The following is a 21,897-nucleotide window of genomic DNA, read 5'->3' on the forward strand; positions in this document are numbered from 1 at the left end:
CTATTTATAACTTATTTTTCTACGCCTAATAATTAGTAATAAAAAAGTTATTAAAAAAAAAAGAAGTAAGAATAGGGTTACGAGTGGCCTAAGGAGAACTATAAGTGTAACTTATTTAAATTAATGTTTGATAAAATTTTAAAAATTATTTTAGTGTGATTACTTAAAAAAATTAATTTAGTTTATTATAACATTTTTTTAAAAATGTGTATTTGAATTAAAATCATAATCAATCACACTCTAAAATACATATGATCTTTCGAGGGGTTTTGTTTTAAACCTAAAACCATGTTTCAATAGATGAATATCCGATTTTTAATATTGTATCAAAAAATAGATGAATACTCAATTTTCAATGTAGGTTTTTAATGGATGGTTTATATCTAATCACATACTTTAAAGTTCACAATTTAGATTACTATATAAAAAGATCTTATTTTATTCTTTTATTTATAATTATATGTATCACTGTTTTATCTATTTGTAGAAAGTATTTGATAAATTAATTTAAAAGTGATTTTAATAACTTAATTTCAGTTATTACATAAATTTAATATTATAATTTAAAATTAAAAATCATTTAAATATTAAATCAAAATAATTAATTTAATTTTCATTTTAATTTAAAATTATGTATATTTTTAAATTTAGATTGATATAAATTACGTTATTAAGTTATTTTAAACCATTAAATTAATTTATCAAATATCTCCTATTATAAAATTTTTAAGTTAAAAAAAAAACAAAAAAACCTTTCATAAAATCATTGTAAACGGCACTCTTATTTTTGTTATTAGGCGAGCGAAAAATCAAATTTCTACCAAGCCATTAAGCCACTAAATCAAATTTAAAGGTAAAAAAAGGCTTCAACATTGAGCTTGAAGACATATTTCCCTCGCGAAACAAATATTTTCTATTCCCCGCCCCGGTTTCGGACTCGGCCAGTGATTTTTGTTGCTTGAATTTAATCATCATTTACCATAGGAGCAAAATTAGCATGCTAGACGGAAAACAGAAAATATCTTTATATATAATCTTCAGTCTTCACACGTGAGAAGGAAGGTTACAAAAATGGTAAGAGGGACATTCGACAATCCAATCAATGCTCAGCCAAAATCAAAGAAAGCCTCAGGTCCCAGCTCTCATCAGTGATCTCGACTCTCTGAGCGCCAGTGGCTTGCAATGGCGGAAATGAATGGGAACCACTGGATCGATCCGAAGAGCGGGTTCTCCCCTACAACCAAGACCTACCATAGCCTCCGACCTCCGGTACCTTTTCCGCCGAAGCACCGCCCTCTTTCCCTCGCCGAGTACGTCATCTCCCTCCTCCGCTCCGCCCCTGACTCACCGCTCGAAACCACCAACGTTCTTATCGACGCTTCCTCCGACTACCGCCTCTCGTATTCTCAGTTCCTCCGGCAAGTCCAATCCTTGGCCGCCTCTCTTCAGCGCATCACCGGCCTTTCCAAAGGCGATACTGCTTTCATTCTCTGCCCTCCTTCTCTCAAAATCCCTGTTATCTACTTTTCTCTCCTCTCTCTCGGCGTCACCATTTCTCCCACCAATCCGCTCGGCTCCGACTCCGAAGTTTCTCACCAGATTCACCTCTGCAAACCTGCGATTGCATTCGCTTCTTCGAAAACTGCTCACAAGCTGCCGAGCCTGCGGCTCGGCACGGTGCTTGTTGATTCGCTGGAGTTCGACTCTATGATGACAGAGAATGGAGCAGGTTATGGTAAACGAGTGGAGGTGAGTCAGTCTGACCCGGCCGCGATTCTCTATTCGTCCGGGACCACGGGACGAGTGAAGGGAGTGTTGTTGACCCACCGGAACCTGATCACGCTTATCGCTGGATTCCACCATAACCGGCTAGAGAAAGAGGAGGATGGGCCGCGCCCAGTGTCGCTGTTCACGCTGCCGCTATTTCACGTGTTCGGATTTTTCATGCTTGTGAGGGCAGTCTCGTTGGCGGAGACCTTGGTTCTGATGGAGAGGTTTGATTTCGAGAATATGTTGAAGGCCGTAGAGAAGTACCGAATCACGTATATGCCGGTGTCGCCGCCCCTTGTGGTGGCGCTCGCAAAGTCGGAGTTCGTCGGCAAGTACGACCTTAGCTCGCTTCAGTTGCTTGGATCAGGCGGGGCGCCGCTGGGAAAGGAGGTTTCCGAGCGGTTCTCCGCACGATTCCCCAATGTACAGATGGTACAGGTGAGAAACTTTAATGGGCCCCTGACTCATGTGGGCCCACAATCTTACTGTCTGATGGACCCCTCACGTACTCATGGCTGCCACTGCAGGATAATAGCTCCAAAAATTAAATGATAATTTTAATGTCTTAGAAATGGTTGGGTAAGTGATTTCTTACTATTTAATTCTAAGGAAATTAGATTATTATATTGCTGGATGAGTTTATCAAGAATTAGAAAAATTGAATAAAATCACTATCAAATACATACACTCTACGTTTGATAGTAAAAATATTTTTATTAGAAGTGTTTTATTTGAAAATGATCTGAGGAGAATCTCATATAAAAAATGCTTTTTCCAAAAACATTATAAGTACTTGAAAATGATACTAAAAAATGTTTCTAACTTTCTAGTACTTGAAAGATAAAATTTTTTGATGCATTATAAATATTAAAAACACCTTTTAGAATCACTATCAAATACATTCTAAAAGTTTTTGTTAAATTTGGTCAAACACCTAATTTTTTTCAAAAATACCTTTTGAATTAAAAGTGTTTTTTTAGAATGACTACGGATTTTAAGTGTTCCTGTATAAATATTTTTTAGAAATAGGATACGAATATATCCTATACAGCATTGTGAAAGCTGTCATAGTGTGTGTATAGCTACTTTATTTATGCAGATTGGAGGCTCTTAATCTCGTTGTTAAACATTTTGGCAGCTTCATGTATATTATTATGGGTTGTTGAATGTTAATCTACTTTATTGTTATATGTCTTAGGGATATGGTTTGACTGAAAGTGGGGGAGGGGCAGCAGGGATGGCAGACCTTGATGAGGCTAAGCGGCATGGATCTGTTGGTCGCCTAATGCATGATATGGAAGCCAAGATAGTTGATCCTAAAACTGGAGAGGCCTTACCACCTGGCCAGCAAGGGGAGCTGTGGTTGCGCGGTCCAACAATCATGAAAGGTGGTGCATATTTGTGCAAAGAATTGTTCCTTTCTCTATTTGTGATAATGATAATGCATGTTAAACATTTTAATTACATGGAGATAGACAGTGGCACTATACAAAGGATATATCGAACTCCTATACTAGATTGTGAAGCCCATGATGTTTAAAATTTCTGAATTTATTTATTTATTTATGAGTTCCGTGGCATTATACATAGGAATATATTCTGTTTTTATTGTGATAGCTCATGAAGTTTGTGTATATCAGATTTGAATCCTAAACATATGCTACCCCCTCAACTGCCTTGCTTTGTGAGTGATACTTGTTTCCTTTGCTCTTGGTTAGCTTTTCCATGAGATACTGTTGAGAGCATAGCAATAAGGGAATAATTTCTCATTATTCAAGCTAGCTCCTCTGAGTTGGTCTCTGTCATTCCTTTCTCCATGCCATTGATCTCCCCTTGCCCACTGTGAATGTAATGGAAGCCCATGCCTTGGTCATCCTGTCCAATTAAGCTCATCAGCCTTTCCTTAGGCAGATTCACTTAAAGGTGAATATCATTTCTGAAGAAATTTGCTGAGATTTGTCCATCTTTTTGTGGACTTTCTGACATTCTGTTTTGAAACTTGACTTTCATGTTCACAATTTTTGCCACACATATTTTTCTCCATTCTTACATTTACATGCATAAGTCAGCTTGTGTGAACTACTTGGTTTCAGCTATCTGGATATTATTTCACTACTCAGCTGTGTCTAGGGCAATATCTCCATTATACCATAGACTGTCATGTCTTTTTCCCTGCTTATCCCTCCTTAAGCTATAGGTGTCTGGCACAATATCTTCCACTACACCATAAGACATTAGTTCACCACCTTCACTTCCTGCTTATCCCTGCAGCATCCCTAACTTGAATGGAATCTCTAACGCTTACTCGTGAATTTTCGTCTGTGTCGTATATGCCTGAGCCATTTTAAACAACTTTCTTCAGTATAAGTGAATAGAGCCATGCATAGAGGAGCAACTTATCTTACCTTGTGCTTTTTGTTACTGAATGTTGCAAGTTGCACACTTGGCTTCAATTTTGCTTTTTCCTTCCTTCAAGTATGCTCTGTAGATGTTAGAACTAAAGGTTTGGAATCTTATGAAATTGAAAAGCTATTTTTCTTCTGATTGCCACCGAAATGCCCTTTCATTTTCATTCATTGCATTCATTTTTATTACATCTCAAAGCCACCCATTGAGGGTTGGATTTTTGCTATCACCACTTCTAATTACTTGCAATTTAACTTCAGCCTTCTCAAAACCATTACAATGCTTCCTGCTTAACAAGAAGAATGATGGTGTAAGTGCAGGTTATGTAGGAGATGATGAGGCAACTGCTGCAACCTTGGATCAAGAGGGCTGGTTAAAAACTGGCGATCTTTGTTACTTTGACTCTGATGGATTCCTATTCATTGTTGATAGGTTAAAGGAATTGATCAAATACAAAGCATATCAGGTGATTGAATTACTTTAATAGGTTTATTAGACTCATAGCAGACACATGTTTCAGGTGTCATTTCTTTGCCTTTAGATAGTTTTAACTCAACGTCAAGAAAAAATTGCAGGTTCCTCCTGCTGAGTTGGAACATTTACTGCAATCCAATCCAGAAATTGCTGATGCTGCTGTAATCCCGTATGTATCTCTTACTACCATCTTCTGTCTGGGTGTAGCAAATCACATCTGCACAGGTGTATGTTGGGTCCAAAATGGTCCAAAAGTCAAATTTTGTTGGATTAATATAACCAGTTCTACTTCTCATTCTTGATTTTACAAATAGTAATTCCTAGGTTTCATGGGTTTCAGAATGTTTTTCCTTTGTAGAAACATTCAGGTAATATAGAAAATTAAAGTGTATGATCAGATATGTCATGTTTTCAACTTCCTTCTTTCTTGTTGAGCACCAAAATAGGAGAGGAGATGTTAATTAGCTACTTTAATTCAAATTTCAAATGCCTAGTGAAGAAAGCCCCAATATTTTTGCTTCTTACAACAGACAATTGGAAAGGAAACAGAAATTGATAACAAAGATTTTCTCTACTGGACTCTAATAATGCCTATAGCAGTTCTGATATGGAGAAATACGAGAAAGAGGAAGGGGGTTATTGGAAAAAATAATAAAAGTGTGGTTCTGGAACTAACATTTTTTCCCTATGTTGAAGTGCTTCTATTCATTAGCAGTAGGGTTTAAAATGACATCAATTGCTTGAGTCCCACTGACGGTAGAAAAGTATTTTATTTCAAGGAACATATAGTAAAGTAGCATGCCCTTGCAATTTTAGTTCTGATGGTGTTTCCATTCTTACTATTATCCTTCTCCATTACATAAATGCAGGTATCCTGATGAAGAAGCAGGACAGATACCAATGGCCTTTGTGGTGAGAAAACCGGGAAGCAGCATCACTGAGGCTCAAGTTATGGAATTCATTGCAAAACAGGCATGCTCACTTCTGTATACCTATGAAAAACTTCATTGATGTTTTTAAATATTATACATTCATACATGGGAGTGTGTTCTGTTAGCAATTTATCCAAATCATCACTAGATAATGTACATTCATATCTTGGTCTCTTCCACACAGAACAGCATAATGACTAATGTGATGCTAGTTATGTATCATAATAATAATATTTCTTCACATGATACATACCATATGAGAATAAATAGAATTTGCATTATAGATAGATGGTTTACCCAGAATTTGGTGCACACCAGTCTCCTTAATCCTCATCAGCTGCCTTTCCTGATCCCAGTTAGTTTGTTCCAAATTCCTTTTTTTCATCCTGGGCTTTTTCCCCCAGACCGAACCGCAAATGACTAGTTTAAGCTTGTGGGTGTTCATATGGTGTGAATTCGAAAAATACCGAAGGCAAAGTTGTTATTTTTTCTGTCCTGAAACAGACTCAATTAAATAGTTTTCATTGAATCTGTGCATATTCTCATGATGAAGTGTACTCCTACCTATGTGGATCATTTAACTGGTTCTTTAGCTCCAGTTGAATCATCTGAAAAGAAAGGAAAAAATAACGAAAAGAAATAATCTATATCCTACTTTTGCAATTTTCCTTTTTCTACTGATATGGGAGGAAATTATGGATTGATGAATAGGCCGTCATTTGACAGCTGACTTGTCTATAAACCAAGTACATAATGTATTTAGGAGGATCCTATCAAATTAAACATCCCTGCATTTGTACTAATAGGTTGCTTTTGTATCACAATGTTATTGAACATTTTTATCTTGAGATGCAGTTTGATTTTGTTTTCTTTGTTGCTCTTATGCTATATTGATGCATTTCTGCTTGCAGGTTGCACCATACAAGAAGATACGGCGCGTAGCTTTTGTCAACTCCATTCCAAAATCTCCTGCAGGAAAGATCTTACGAAGAGAACTGGTCAATCATGCGCTCTCTAAACCTAGACTATGATCCATTTATCTATTCAATCAGAGTGGGAGCAAAGAGCAAGAAGTAAACATGCCCAAAATATTTTCATCTTACTCTGGCATGGAAGCCATCACCGGCATATTGAAATCACAACTGAACCAAATGGCCTCAAAATAAAAATTTTCTATTTCCCAATATACCTGTCTGAGTTTCCTCACCCCAGGCCCTCATGTAGCCTATAACCATAATACAGTTATTATAATTGTTTTGTATACTACCTATAGCTTTAGGAAGTCGCGGAATTGTGTTGATTAAAACCATTTTCAGCTACGTGATTCATCAATTATCAACCTTCTTGAGTTCTTTTAGTTTGATTCTTTGTCAGCTTTCAGGGTTTAATTCATTGATTTGAGACACACTGGTCCATCTCTGAAGGTCAGAAATTGATTCTCTTTATATTATTGAACCAATAACAATAAGAAGGATTATGGTTTGGATTTTGAGAACATTAGTACAGTTTGATAAATTGTTTCTGTGGCTGCTGTCATTTGCCAGATGTCCTTTGAACATGATTTAAATGCTTGCTGTTACCCATTCAATTCTGTGTTTTTCTTTTCATTAATTCAAATTATTTTCTAAAATGATTGTAGAATTGCCTTATTACAAACATGTTTTAATATGGAATGTGATGGATACAGTGGAAACGATAATGAAGTGATCTTGCAATTTTTTGATTGAGCCTGTCCAAAGCTTTTTGGGCCAAAGTCCAGCCTGGCCCAAGCCTAACCCGGGTCGAATGCCCGCTTGAGTCCTGATCGGGACGGCCTGAACCTATACCAAGAGGTTTGAATGTTTGAGTTCGAGCCAATCGAGCTCATTCACATGCCTAACAATTAGGGTTACAACTTGGATGAATTAGGAGGTTTTCAAACCCAACCCAACGTTGGATTAGGAATTCCCAACTCATGCCGAGCTCCCGGATAATTAAGGTTTTTATGAATTCTTATGGGTTATCAAGCAAAATAATTGTTTTACAAAATACAAAAATAAAATATTTTATAATTTTAGATAAATCATTAGTTACTAATTTAACATAAATAATTATTCATTAAAACAAACTTTAATTATCAAAGATATTTTTAAAATTAAATAAAGATGATAAACTCGTTACTCTAAAATAAGAAATGTTCGTTTTTTATTTATTTAACATTTTTATGTTTTTTTGTATTTAAATAAAATAATATATATATTAATAATAATATGCATGTTTAGTTAATAATATAATTTAGTGGATTAGTTGACTTATTACTTATTTTCTAATTTTTTTTTATCAAATATAAAAAGTTGAAACATTTAACTTTTTGTGAATGTTAAAAATAATTAATCATAAAAAGTGAGCTAATTGCCTTTTTTTTAATAGTAATTAATACTTAATAGAAATAAGGTGAAATGCATTTTACTTTTTTAAACCTTTTATCCTTTCACATTTAAAACTTAACACTTCTTCCATGAATTTATTAGAGAGTAACGATTAACCTCGTGATTACAAAAATTTCATAAGATTATAAAATAAATTATTCTTTTTCACTCTTTGATTCGAATATTAGTTTGAATTTGGTAGAATTAATTTTAAATTAGTAATCTTGAAGTGAAAATTTTTAAACCCATGACAACTTTGAACTTGAAAAAAAAAAAATATTTTTTAGTCTTATTTTTTTTTAACTTAACATGCTATTTATCAACTTTTTTTTTATAAATTTAAAGGATAAAATGTTATTTTTTAACAAATTTAAAAGAGGAAGTGTTGAGTTTTGAATATAAGAAAATAAATGTTAAAAAGATAAAGTATATTTAACCTTAAAAATAAAATATTAAAAAAATAAATAATTTAATATTTAATATTTAATATTATTAAACTCTTTAATCCTATTTAGAATTAAGTATAAAAAAAAACCAAACACCGTCCTGATATGACCTACAACTACAAGGCATGACATGATTGGCCTGAATGCATCAACTTTCAATGCTTATAAAGTGGAGTTTATTAATTGGTCAAAAAGAAATTAAGTCGAGTAGTGATTAATTACTGTGGTACCAGAGCAGTATTGCGTCTTTTTTCAAACTAGCTTAAGTGTTTGGGAGCTTTATTTGGAAGTTAATGTATTGGGATTGAGGAATGAAGCTATGGCTGACAGGCGAGTCTTCAACATTCTTTGTGGGAAACCTCATCAGACCAAAAAAAGTAAGCCTACATTGAAATGAAGTTACCTAACCACGGAAAACGATGAACACCTAACATTCCTACCTAATTCACAATGTTGGTAAATCCTATTCTTTACCATAATATCCCATTAACTAACTGTCAATTGCTAAATGCTAAAATCCTAATCACTTTTTATCTCTATATGTATATACGTATGGAGAGAGCTTGACAATTTGCAGTCAAAAAATGACCTCACAATCATGGAGGAAAATATCGGGATATATCGGCGATATATCGCCGATATATCGTGTATCGGGAGGAGGCGACACGATATTTCATGGAGAAAAATCGGAGAGGAGATATTTCCGTAAATATCGCCAAAATATTGGCGATATATCGGCGATATATCGGTTCGGGGAGATATATCAGAGATTTTTTCAAAAAATCTCCTCTGGTGGCAAAAAATCGGTGATATATCGGTGATATATCGGAGATATATCGGTGATTTTTTGGTGATATTTCCCCTCCTTCATGCAACGTGATCTGACGGCCCAGATCACACCCGTGTTGATTCGACGATCTAGACGTAATTCCAATGGTAATATGGCAATCCAACGGCCCGATTGCTCCTAGTTTTTTATCCAACGGCTAAAATTGATTTTCAACAGTAAATTAATGTTCCAACGGCTATTTTGGCCCAAATTTCATCTATTTCATCCATTTTTGCTTTCATTCTTCATTTGCTCTCTCATTACTCCAATTTTTATTAAGGTTGCTCAATTATTTAATTATTTTAAGGTATATTTGTTTTAAATTATAATTAATTTTGTTTGCAATTGTAATTAATTCATATATTTTCAATTAATTAGTATGTTTGCAATATGGATGATTTAATGCTATTTTTACATTCAATTGTAATTAATTTTTATATTTTTATTGAATTAACTTAGGTTGATTTGATTATTTAATTATAAATTGATATGTTTATTTTAGATGATTATTTGTGATTTATTTTCACATTTAAAATTAAATTAAACTAGTTAACTTAGCTAAATTATTTAATTAATTTAATTAACATGAAATAATATATTTTGAATATGAAATATGTTTATTTAATGAATTTAATGTGTACAAATTATTGATATTTAATGAAATGAAATATTTTATGTGACTTTATAATGAGAACAATTACCAAAATTAACATTTCTTATAAATCGACATGATGTAATTACATCTAATATCGTAAATTATATCATATATATATCAAATTTTTCAATAAAACAACTTTAAAATGTCAATTATACTTCTAATTATATTATTATGAGGTTTTTCTTGCATTTTCATGAGTTTTTAACAATTTTAAGTCTACCGATATTTTTTTCCAGAATATCCGCCGATATATCTCCGATATATCCGATATATCCGTAAAATCGAAGTACCGATATATCCGTGATTACCGATATTTTCTTCCATGCTCACAATCTCTCATTTTCAAGAGCTTTGACTAAAAATAGTATATTTTAAAAAAAATTCAAAAATTAAACTTGTTTCCAAAATAATACTCAATTTAGTGTGTCTGTACTACATAAGCTGTCATGTCATAAAACTGTTTTAATTTTATTTTTTTAAAATGGTTAGAAATCACGATTGATGACTACGGTTTTTATCTATTTTAGAAAAATAAAATCGTAGTCATCAATTATGATTTTATGATATGACAATTTATATGATACATATATAATATATAGTAGATTCAACATTATTTTGAAAATAAGTTTAGTTTTAAAATTTTTTAAAAAAATGTACTATTCTGGGTCAATGGTCCATTTTCAAGGCCTTTGGTGCATCATTTTTTTTCCCACCTGTCAGGCCACGGGACCTCAACAACCGATCCAAACTACCTAGGTAGACCATCATACCCCCGGTGTCATATCATCACTTTGTCTCACTTCTCGCTTTCTCAAAAATCTTCAGATGTTGCCTAGGACTTCTGAAAAATTTTCTTAATTTTATTACTAGGTTTTTGAAGGTGTTTATTTGTGTAGTTTAAATAATTTTTATAAAACTACTTGTATTTTTTAGCTAAGTTAGAAGTGTTTTTTAATTTTTGAAAATGTTTTCTTGTTTTGCAAAAATGTTTTACATTCTAAATTCAAATCGTCCTTCTATATTTGTTTCGTCTTGTCAACTTTTCCATAAATAAACCGGTCAGCAAGTATTATGCATCTGACAGATGAACACCTGCGGAACTATTATATTACAATGAGACGCTCCGCATCACGCCATCCACGTCCACAGAAACATGGGTCCCACTCACGTTCTCCTGCTCTCTGCCTCACACGATATCTCCCTCTCCCTCTCCCTCTTCATTAAGAAAAACGCCGCTTCTCCTTTTCCTTTCCTTTCCTTTACTTTCTCTCCCCTCGCCTCTCTTTTTCATGGAAGTTCTTCAAACAACAACAGAGGGATCATCTTCTCGAACCTCTCTCCTTGATTCATCTCCGCAACAACCAAGGCATGACGAAGACGATGGAGACGGCGACGGAGACAGAACCATAGATGAAGCTCTTCGGCAGCTGGAGACATTCCTCAGAGTCTTCGGCTTCTGCCAGTATTCTCTGCTGAGCTTCGCCCTCTCTTCTCTCTCATTTCTCGTTTTCGGAGTCGTCACTCCGCTTCTCTGTATCGAGCTTTCCAACTGCTCCAACTGCGAGAAGTACCAGATCAAGAGGTTCGAGCTTGAGATTTTGGTTTCTGAGGTCGTCGTTGCTGCTATATCTCTTTTGTGCATTTCTCACAATCTCCGCAAGTACGGTGTGCGGAGATTTCTCTTCGTGGATCGCTACCATGGCCGTCTGATCCAGTTCCGCGAGGAGTACGTGCAGAGAGTCCGTGTGAGTAGATACACACAACTCTTCTTTGTCTCTGTAAAATTCTTTTTATTCTATTTTATTATTCCTTTCTTTTCTTGGACGCTTGGAAGTATCAGTATTATGATATTATCTTCTCAAGAAGGCGGGCGGTACTGAAGATTTTTTTTTAATATTTTCCATTTTTCCCTTTCCGTTACTGTTTTTTGACTTCCTCTTCTTCTTTATTTTTTTTTAACTTTGATTTTCTAATGCATACTGATTACTGAGAAACAGATGCTAATCGAAAGAGGAACACACACAGTGATGTGATTTAGCTCTAATTTCGAAAATGAAGGGGAAAAAAGCTAAAAAAACTAAAGTAGTGATTTGAATATGGTATATATATATATATATAGGCCAATGTCATCTGCTTTTCAATTTCAATCTACTTTTAGACAAGTTTTTACTTGTATCACTTCAGCAAATTTGGAGTTTACGAAGATTCGTGAGCTTGGGGAGCTAGAATTGTTAAATATTCTGCTTCTTATTTTGAACGCCTTTTTCTTCCGAGGTAAATTATACCAATTATAAGAAGTTTGATCCTGGAATTCTATTTGTTCAGGGGTTTTTCCGGTTGCTGGTGATCTGGATACTACCTTGCCTCCTTGTGAAGACTATCCGTGAGATCATTCGGATTATATATGCTCATCAAAATTCATGGTGGCAATCTGTTGCGATTTTGTTTGCTTTGATTGTGTCATGGTCTTATTCAACTATAATCTATTTCTCAGCTTGTGCTTTGTTCAATTTGGTTTGCAACTTACAAGTGATACACTATGAGAATTATGGGAAGCTTTTAGAAAGGGATTTAGATATTTTGGTATATATTGAGGAGCACATAGTTTTAACTCACCATTTATCGAAGATAAGTCACAGATTTCGGATATTTCTTCTTCTGGAGTTCTTGGTTGTCACAGCCAGTCAGTTTGTGGCTCTATTCCAGACAACAGGGAACCGCGGGATCATCAATTTCGTCAATGGAAGTGATTTTGTTGTAAGTATAAAGTTTTAAGTTTCTTCATATAATGTAGAAGGATCTCACTACTACACATCATCTAAAACTATAAAGGCCTGACTGGGAATGTTTTCAATAGAAGCTCTCAAAAAAAGTTTTCGAGAACAATTCTTAAAAACAGTTTTCAAATTTCAATAACAAAAAAACCGTTTTCCATTCTAAAAAACATAACTGTCTTCAAGAACTTCGTCCAAACAACGCCAGAATCTCTACATAGAAATGTTTTTCTATTTCATTTAGATGGCTGAGATATGAGGCCTACTGCGGGGTTTGAAACCTATGGAGCTTTTGCTCACAATATTATTCACACCAATGGTTATTCTGTGCGTGCTCCTCTAAATGCTTAAACTGAATATCAGCACTGATAATTTATAATCATTTGCCACATGGCAGGTCTCCTCTATTGTTCAGGTTGTTGGTATAATTCTGTGCTTGCATGGAGCTACAAAGATTTCACATAGAGCCCGAGGTATTTCATCAGTTGGCAGCAGATGGCATGCGTTAGTTACATGCAATTCTAATGAGGCTTCTCAGTCGGGAACTTTAAACAGCCGGGGAAACATGGAGGCTTCACAAGCACTGGGCTCATTACCTATAAACTACTCAGAAAGTGATTTGGAATCAATTGATGTGCCCTTGCCTGTAAACACACAATTGGTTTCTTATATGGCCACGTACCAAAAGAGACAAGCCTTCGGTATGTATGCCCCAATACTCATTAATTTGTCTTCTTTTGAGCGTTTTTCCTGATGAATATCAATAGAAGAATATTCCCATTTTATTATGTTTGATTGAGTATGATCTTCAATTGCCCATATCCCACATGGCGACTAGTTTCTCCTTTGCAAATAGTTTGGACAAAGACTTTGGAGTGATGTGGAATAACTCAATTGTATGGTACAAGTATAGTTTCTGGCACAGAAGTAGGAATATATATATAATCCAACTGTCATATGGAATGATACTTCTATGATGTAAATCAAGAGGCACCACCAATAAGATGGTTCCAACGCTGATCTCATTGTTTTCCATTTCATAGATCATTGCATTATTTTATATCGATTTATACCTTAATCTTATTATTTTATTATCTAATTCTTTTATACCTTTAATCTCTTATATAAGCATACCCATGTGTTTATAACAATTTTTCTTTATACTAGGATTATATTTGTTGCCTGGATTACTTAAAAGGTGGTTTTGGCCTTGCAGTTTCTTATCTGCAATCGAACCCTGGGGGGTTCACTGTTTTTGGATGGATAGTTGACCGGGGACTCATCATCACAATCTTATTCGTTGAGCTCTCGCTGGTTCTCTTTGTACTCGGGAAGACCATAACTTATACTACCACTTGACTTGTTGAAACAACCCCTCAGGCGGGGCATACTTAGGACGGGGCAAAAATAGCATCAACTACACATGTAAGCTAAGCGTCTACACATCTGCCTTTCTGTTTGCCTCGCGACATTGAAATTTGAGGAACCTAGCACCACATTAATTATTTTTTTAGGATCAAATAAGGTTTTGTAACATTTAGTTTAGGCAGTGTCATTAAAAATGCAATTCTAAGTGTTTTTACCAAGTCTGACACTTAGAAAAATAAAATTTCTATTTTTTAAGTATTAAAAAAAATTAAAAACACTTTGATTTTAGAGAACGTTTATAATCCTTTTAACACTTTAATGATAAAATTTTTTAAATGTTAAAATTATTGAAAGTATTTCTTAAAATCACTACCAAACAGACTTTAAATCAACTGTAGAAACCTTTTTAGGCGGATAATTAAATATTTCCCATAATGAAATATTAAGAATGAACATTGCCATTATAGTGTCGTACATGTAGTGCCCTAACGTAAACTTCATGACTCCTTAGATATGGAATCACAACCAACCTATTATACAGTTTTTGAAATTTCACCATTCCGTTCAGAACGAATATTTTTGCATCACTGCATTATATCCTCAGCAGCCCTCATTTCAAAAAGGCACTTCTCTACGGGCATTTTGGCAATGTACACGCAATACAAAACCCACTGCGCAAGAAGTGACTATTTAACATCTCAGCATGACAATCAATCTGATTTTATCTTATTGAAAATTAGATATACCGTTAAAATCTAAACCATCATTAAATAATAATAATAATAATAATAATAAATAAAAATAAAAAGCCACACCCTTTCCATTTGATAACTAATAATTTGGACCTAACTGTCACCAAAATTTCATAAAACACATCCTAGATTTTAGATCAGCCTTCGGTAGAACTTTCAAGTACTTGTTTCAACACTTGCACAAAAAGATAATATCAAAATCGCACTGGGACATTCTACATGCCCCGTCATCCATCACTATCATTCTTTCGGCCTGCTTTATTCTTTTTGGCATCATCACCCTCAAGCTGAATATCAAAGTTCCGAGATAATAACAAATTCAGGAAGTTAGAAGAAAAAGTAAAATCGGAGATCATCCACTCCCTTTTCTGTACTCGTTAAATTCAATCACAGAGGTTAAGTGGAGACAAGACACATGAACACAGAGAAACCAAAAATCATTCAATTATTACTAAAAAGGAATAGAAATGAAAGGATATTTGACAGCATTCTGTCGGGAAATAGAAAATGATTAAAAAAAACCAATAATAGCCAAAAGAATGATGCCTAGTATTGATTTGTCATCATTTTTTGGGAGTTGACACAGATTTAGGTTATTTAGTAATTTTTAGATGGCAAAAATATCAACAGAGATCTCAAGTAATAAAATAATCGAGTATTTGATAATTATAGCATGCAGGCAATGGGTTTTGTACCTTCAATCCAAGTATTGAGATCCAATGCATAATAAGCACCAGGGGAAAATAGTGCAATTGAAGATGTGCATAAAAAGGGGAAACCTTACAAGTGATCACATTGAGCAAGCCGAGTGCTTGCCAACCTCCATTGCTTCAAACGCATGATAATTTTGTTACTATGAAGGAATGGTTGAGAACTTGGACCTTACATGGGCAGGCAGCACCAGCCAAAACCAATAAATAAACGGAAAAGAAGATGCTGAACAAATTTTAAGAACGTTGTGTAAGACTTCTGAACCTGAAATAACTTACAACTGTAATGCTAGAACAAGTCCTCCCGTCATTTGCCTTCACAAAGTTCTGTCCAACACCAAACTAGAAAATGCTATGTACAACGGGCAATGTTAACCTAAGCAGGAATGTGACAGGTATGAAAGTATTATTCCCATGAACCAGGACAAAATCAAATGAATTTATGAATGCATAGGCAAAGTTTTGGTACAGCCTTTCCCCTAAATAAATAAAACAAAGTGGAACCGCATAAATACAAAACATCTATTTGAGACAAGTAGCAACACAACCAACCACCTTTTTAAAGATATCAAATCTAATACAAGTCAATTTGGAACGTTATCCTGGCACCACCATGTCTATTCACTCAAATTGCTGACATATTTATAAAGGTTTCCTCCTTGGGGGTTCAGGGTGAGGTTGAGGCAATTGCATCTCATTTTGATTTTACTTGTTACCATCTTTTTATGATAGGTCAATCTGCTTAATTCTATCTTTAACTGATTAGAAAAGATGTTGACAATAATCACGAAAAGTACCAGTTGAAGCATCACAAGTGAACATAAATAAATAAGCAGGTGAATATAATTCAAAGATAAAACTTCCCTTGCAACTCCACAATGTGAGGATGCAGCAAGATGTGCCGTCACTTGCATATGTTTCAGCAGAAAACCAGGAAGAATGGACCTATGGTCATCACCTTGATTATAATAGAAAAGAATCCATCATGAAGACAAAATCCTGATATTTGCTGACATGGTACAAATATCATATCAGTAAAACAACTTACAGATGTAATGTTATCTGTTGTCCAGGTATGAAACGCCAAGAATGCTCCCTCCACTTTGTCATTGACTTATACCAGTAATTTCTTGCAAGCAAAGTGCAAACATTTAAAGGAACAGTAGAGCAAGGCAGGGAAATAAATCCATAACATTTCAAACTTTATAGCTAGTATAAAAGCATCTTTAGAATAAAATATTTACATAAGTTTCAACTGTAACTGACCAAATATAAAAAGGAAAAAGAGAGTGTAAAGATCATTCAGCCCCACCTTGAGATTCAAGCACAAGGGACCATCAAACAATTACATAGCCAGGGACAAAACCATCCTTAAATCAATCTTGCTGACATGATGCTAATTTCTGCAACACATCGCATTTGTGTCTGCCAAAATATCAATTCCTCAATAAAAGTTTTCACAACTTGGTACACAATGTCAGTATCTCACCTCAAAATTGCTTATCTGTAAACAAATAATATGTGAAGGATATGAACAGATGATCATCCGCCATTTCCATCTCTTAAGAACAAACCACCAGAGTCAGCGACCCTTGCAGGAAATTCTTGCTTCATGGCTCTTCTATAGGATGCAAGCTGTCAATTATTCTCTGCAGATGCCTAGTAATTACATACACAGAATTTGAAGAGAAGCTATGATGGGATCATTGTTGTAACTTGTAACATTATCTCATGTTCATTGATGCTCCTAGTTATCTGCTTAATCTACCTGTCCTGAGCATGTTGAGCAGGGAAAAAAGGCATGAAACCTTCACATTTGGGAAGGGGTACTTCATGAAACCAGTCATGGTCCAATGCAGCTTCTGCGGTTATTCGCTGCACAAGCAAGGGAATACATCGATAAATTCAACAAACCCTAAAATTTTAAAAAACAGAGGTAATTTCAGATTCCAATTAAAACTCAATGGAGGATAATGACTTACCTTCTCAGGGTCGTAGGTTAGAAGTTTGCTCAACAGGTCAAACCCTGAATCAGAGAGAACTGGAAATCCAGTGAAAGATGTAGCTGGAAATTTCTTCCTCAACAGATTATACCTGAAAATAAAAATAGAACAGTTACTAAAACTGTGAACATATACCAACTAAACCACTCCATTCTAATCCAGGAAGCCACACAAGGTTTAGCAAAAGCTGGAATCTTGGACAAAAAATAGCTTATATGGAGAATAATAAGATAGAAAAGCAGCATAACCTATCTGAGGATTGTAACTAGGGAGACACTTACGGTTGCTTGACAAAGTTGGCTTTGAATCCAGGCAAATTGGAAACCCCTGGCCAAATCGTTTTATTGGGTGTTCCAAGAATCTTAAAAATCTGCAAAAATTTAATGAAATGTTTCACTGGACAGACAGAAGGAATGAATGAGAAAACAAACTCAGCAAATAAAACACAATAATTACCTTGTCAAGCTGATCCAATTCAGTTTTCCCTTGGAATAGTGGCTCTTTCGCTAAAAGTTCAGCCATTATACAACCCACAGACCACATGTCAATTGCCGTTGAGTATTGTTTTGTTCCCAGCAGAAGTTCAGGAGCCCTGCAAAGATAACATCAAACAATTACTTAAAGCTCGCTAAAACTAATGACAAATAGGTAACAAAAAAAGTTCTTTTTCATTTTTTGATGGGTGACAAAAAGACAGAATACTTAACCTACAAGTTTAAGAGCCCGTTTGGCAATGATTTTAAGAAGTATTTTTAATTTTTTTAATATTTAAGTGTTAGATAGACTAAAAACGTTTTTTAGAATCACTACCAAACACAACTTAACTAACATACAAGCTTAAATCTGATCCATAATCAGTATGTAAATAACTAAAACTTGCCTATACAAGCCAAGTGGACTGTGAATATTTGTTGCAAGTACATTGTTAATGTGCAAAGTAAGGGCAACACAAGAACTGTCAATATAAGAGTGCAACTCACCTGTACCATAGAGTGACCACCAACTGAGTATATGGTTTAGATGGGCTTGCATACTGGCGAGACAACCCAAAGTCACAGATTTTCAACTCACCATTGTCGTTCAAAAGAAGATTTGATGTCTTCAAATCCCTGTGTAGCACCCAATTATGATGAAGATGCTGGACACCCTCCAACAGCTGTAGCATCAGGCCTTTAACTTCACTTAAAGAGAAAGACCGTTTCTTCAATTCAATCAGCCGCTTAAGGTCATGTTCCATGTACTCCATAACCATGTAAACAGTACCAAAGTCATCCATAACAACTTCTTTAACATCCACAATCGAGGGGTGATGAAAAGACAAGAGAATGTTTATTTCCCTCAAAGCTGACATAGGGAAACCATCTGTTTCTGCTATCTTCATTTTCATTTTCTTCAATGCCACGATTTCCCCCGTTTTTTTGTCCCTGGCTCTATACACTACACCATATGCACCTTCGTTTATTTTATTGAGCCTATCATATTCAAACACACTTCTACATTCCTGAAGCATGTTTACACTCCTTTGTGGGGGAGGCAGCGACTCTACTGGAAGATGAACCTCATTACCATCCTCAGAATCCAAGCCCGACTGATAATCAACACGAGTCTCATCCTCACCGTCATTGATTTCCATACAATCATTGTTGTCTAATTCATTTCCAGAACATTCTTCTCCACCAGCACGCCCTATGAAAATACCAACTTCATCGGTTACAGAAGATTCAGCCCTATCTCCTTCTGAGTCTTCTCTTTGAAACTCCCCACTCTCAGGACTGGATGCCTTTCCATCTAATAGAGTTCTTGAAGGTGAATCCATAGGAGAACTCATTTTACTTCGCTTCGGCATATTTCCATTATCAGAGAAACATTTTTCTCTTGGAGAATCACTTTCAGATGCCCACCTAGATGTGGCGATATTCCAGGAACAAACAACTTCCTCCTCCAGCTGCTCCACTTCTTCACCACTCCTCCCACAGCGCTGACCAGGCATCAGAGAAGACAAACATGCAGGAGGCTCCACAACAGCAGTTTCAGCAGAGCCGCTCACCACATGGGACTCTATAATAGAAGACTGCAAGCACTGAATCCGATCAGCATCACTGTGCACCGCAACAACCTCATCTGAAACAACTTCACCCAACAATTTAGGATGAGACAACGCAGTGCTCATAGATACAACCCCATTCTTAGACGAAATCCTCACTTCCTTCTCCGCGTTCCACACAATAGGCGAAAACTTCCTCTTCCTATCACAGTTCATCTTAACCCCATTATCAACCTCAGAAGTCTCACTATCCACCATCTGAGATCCAATTTTACGCCCAGAGGATAACTTACCAAGCTCTTTTTCACCGATCCTAACACGGAACACATTACGACGACCACCAACATCACTGCTCACCCTCGACAACGAATCGAACCCATTCCTACCCGTAACGCCCCGATCGCGATCTCGACTCAACTCCACACCACGATTAGGGTTTCTATGATAATCATGTTCCTTTTTGGAGTACTTGTAAAAATCATTCCTCCTGGAAACACCGACTCTTCCAGCCGCCATGTAATCAAAAGGCCAAGAATTGGGAGGAAAACCCTAACCCTAACCCTAAAAATCGACAGCCCAACAAGAAAAAGGGAAAATTTATCGAGAACCAAAGAATCGAGTATCGAAAAAAAAAAGCCCTAGAACCGTATTCCGCACTGATTCTTCTCCCCAGGGAAATCACGAGATGAAAAAGAACACTCACCGAAGACCGATCGAAGAGCGAAACCGCCACGAAGAGTAGGAGACGCGCAAAAGAAACCGCCTCCAACTTTCTGATACGCGTTATCGTGTGGTTGAGCGGCGAACAATGGGTATTATATACTACCACTTGTGAGCCACGTGTTATGCACGTGATATATGCAAGATGTTTTCCCGGTTTTGTTTACCCGATCCTGGTTACGTCATCCATTACGTGTTAAGCACCTATTTGTAACATTAAAAAATATATATATTATTGGGATATAGAAAATATAATTAAAATATTAATAATTTAAATAATGCGATAAACTCCCATATCATATCATACCTCTTCTATATGCAAAAATTGAAAAAAAAAATAATTAATTTTTTTTTCTCATTTTCTATTTTTTAAAAACAAGCATTAATAAATAACTCCTATATAAAAGTATAAACTTATTTTTAAAAAATTACTTGAATTTTATACATATGCTTATTTTTTTCATTTTTATAAAAACTTGAAATACATAGAAATTAGTGAGTGAAAAAAAAAAACCTTAAAGTATTTGTGGTTTTGAGAAAATATCAAAAAATGATTATCATAAAAAATTAAATATAATTAAAATTAGTTAAAAATTTATATATTTTTTTAATATGGATATTATCTCAGTTTTTTGGCACGAGTATTTCTTTAAACAAAAGAATATATGAAATAATAATTTATTAACTTTAATTCAATTTTTTATTTTCTTTAATGTTTGGTTTATTTTCTTAATCTTTTTTTTCTTCCATTTTCTCTTTATGATTAGTTTTTGGGAAGTACTAAGGGAAAATGAAAAAATGGGAAGGAAATTTATTTTCTTATGTTTTGGCTTGCAAAGAAAAATACAAAATAAAATCAAATATAATTTAAATTAATTAAAAATTAAAAATTATTTAATTTTTATATAAAATAAATAAATAAAACAAATTTAAAAATAATATATAAAAATAATTTATTATTTTCATCGTTTATTTTTTTTTTATCATTTGGTTTTTCTTTCCTTTTACTTTTCTTTCGACCAAACATAACCTTAAAAGTTTCAAAAACCAAACATAAACTTAAATTATATACTCTAAAGAGAAAAAACAAAAATTTGAGAAAAATTATTTAAGTAAAAGTTATAATTTATTAAACTTCTCTTTATTTTATTTTTCTTCTCCTGCAAGTCATGCAAGCTATGAAAAGAGTATTGCATGGATATCAAGATTTTAGTTGCAATTAGGAAAAGACTTCTCCATCCCATTATTTGGAACACATATATATACCAAAACCAAAATTATTAACAAGAGTATGCAACCATCCATCAAACAAAAACAAAAGCAAAAAAGCACCATCTCAAAGAGGCTAAAAGGATGTTTGTTCTTTTGGCTTTTTGTTGAAAATAATTTATTTTTAAAATTTAAGTTATTTGTTTTTCTATTTTTTCATAACTTATTATAAATTTTTTAATTAATATAAAAAATCAAAATATGTAGTTTTTTCTATAAAAAAAAAAATATATTGACTTTTCTTTACTTTTTAATATTTAATAAAAATAAAATACTATAAAAATAAGTAATATAATATTTAATACTATTAAACATTAAAATTATATTTAAAATT

General features: G+C 34.4%; 3 protein-coding genes across 11 annotated transcripts; 2 read left to right on the forward strand and 1 right to left on the reverse strand.

Moving 5' to 3' along the window:
- Nucleotides 1-964: 964 nt before the first annotated feature.
- LOC100268159 (4-coumarate--CoA ligase-like 9) lies at nt 965-6,939 on the forward strand. The gene is made up of 6 exons (XM_010665422.3): nt 965-2,208; nt 2,969-3,158; nt 4,497-4,642; nt 4,752-4,819; nt 5,520-5,622; nt 6,494-6,939. Exons 1-6 carry the CDS (start codon nt 1,183-1,185, stop codon nt 6,611-6,613), a joined length of 1,653 nt encoding a protein of 550 aa, XP_010663724.1. The 5' UTR covers nt 965-1,182; the 3' UTR covers nt 6,614-6,939.
- A 4,195-nt stretch (nt 6,940-11,134) lies between these two features.
- LOC104882363 (uncharacterized) lies at nt 11,135-14,340 on the forward strand. The gene is made up of 4 exons (XM_010665421.3): nt 11,135-11,668; nt 12,249-12,680; nt 13,095-13,398; nt 13,914-14,340. Exons 1-4 carry the CDS (start codon nt 11,213-11,215, stop codon nt 14,054-14,056), a joined length of 1,335 nt encoding a protein of 444 aa, XP_010663723.1. The 5' UTR covers nt 11,135-11,212; the 3' UTR covers nt 14,057-14,340.
- Nucleotides 14,341-14,861: 521 nt separating this feature from the next.
- On the reverse strand, nt 14,862-20,370 carry LOC100250978 (cyclin-dependent kinase G-2). 9 transcript variants are annotated; one of them, XR_009464653.1, is made up of 10 exons: nt 18,511-20,370; nt 17,987-18,122; nt 17,812-17,900; nt 17,510-17,621; nt 17,296-17,402; nt 17,017-17,186; nt 16,840-16,930; nt 16,576-16,656; nt 15,807-16,485; nt 14,862-15,698 (listed from the first exon to the last, which is right to left on the reverse strand). XR_009464653.1 is itself a non-coding variant. In XM_059734243.1 (6 exons), the coding sequence occupies exons 1-6, from the start codon at nt 20,088-20,090 to the stop codon at nt 17,138-17,140; spliced, it is 2,073 nt and encodes a 690-aa protein (XP_059590226.1). In that variant the 5' UTR covers nt 20,091-20,370; the 3' UTR covers nt 15,458-17,137. The 9 variants fall into 9 exon arrangements, 1 of the variants encoding a protein (XP_059590226.1); XR_009464652.1 differs by having other exon boundaries at nt 16,840-16,952; XR_009464651.1 differs by having other exon boundaries at nt 14,862-16,485.
- Nucleotides 20,371-21,897: the final 1,527 nt, after the last annotated feature.

The sequence above is a fragment of the Vitis vinifera genome, chromosome 17, assembly GCF_030704535.1.
Source record: "Vitis vinifera cultivar Pinot Noir 40024 chromosome 17, ASM3070453v1".
In the NCBI taxonomy this organism is placed as follows: domain Eukaryota; kingdom Viridiplantae; phylum Streptophyta; class Magnoliopsida; order Vitales; family Vitaceae; genus Vitis; species Vitis vinifera.

Excerpts from the sequence above, each read along its gene's own strand:
- LOC100268159 (XM_010665422.3), top strand. The coding sequence starts at position 1,183 with ATGGCGGAAATGAATGGGAACCACTGGATCGATCCGAAGAGCGGGTTC. Across the intron at positions 3,159-4,496 it reads CGGTCCAACAATCATGAAAG|GTTATGTAGGAGATGATGAG; the intron begins GTGGTGCATATT and ends GTGTAAGTGCAG. Across the intron at positions 4,643-4,751 it reads TCAAATACAAAGCATATCAG|GTTCCTCCTGCTGAGTTGGA; the intron begins GTGATTGAATTA and ends AAAAAATTGCAG.
- LOC104882363 (XM_010665421.3), top strand. The coding sequence starts at position 11,213 with ATGGAAGTTCTTCAAACAACAACAGAGGGATCATCTTCTCGAACCTCT. Across the intron at positions 11,669-12,248 it reads AGTACGTGCAGAGAGTCCGT|GGGTTTTTCCGGTTGCTGGT; the intron begins GTGAGTAGATAC and ends CTATTTGTTCAG. Across the intron at positions 13,399-13,913 it reads CCAAAAGAGACAAGCCTTCG|TTTCTTATCTGCAATCGAAC; the intron begins GTATGTATGCCC and ends TTGGCCTTGCAG.
- LOC100250978 (XM_059734243.1), bottom strand. The coding sequence starts at position 20,090 with ATGGCGGCTGGAAGAGTCGGTGTTTCCAGGAGGAATGATTTTTACAAG. Across the intron at positions 18,123-18,510 it reads GTGGTCACTCTATGGTACAG|GGCTCCTGAACTTCTGCTGG; the intron begins GTGAGTTGCACT and ends TTATCTTTGCAG. Across the intron at positions 17,622-17,811 it reads GCCAACTTTGTCAAGCAACC|GTATAATCTGTTGAGGAAGA; the intron begins GTAAGTGTCTCC and ends TTTTATTTTCAG.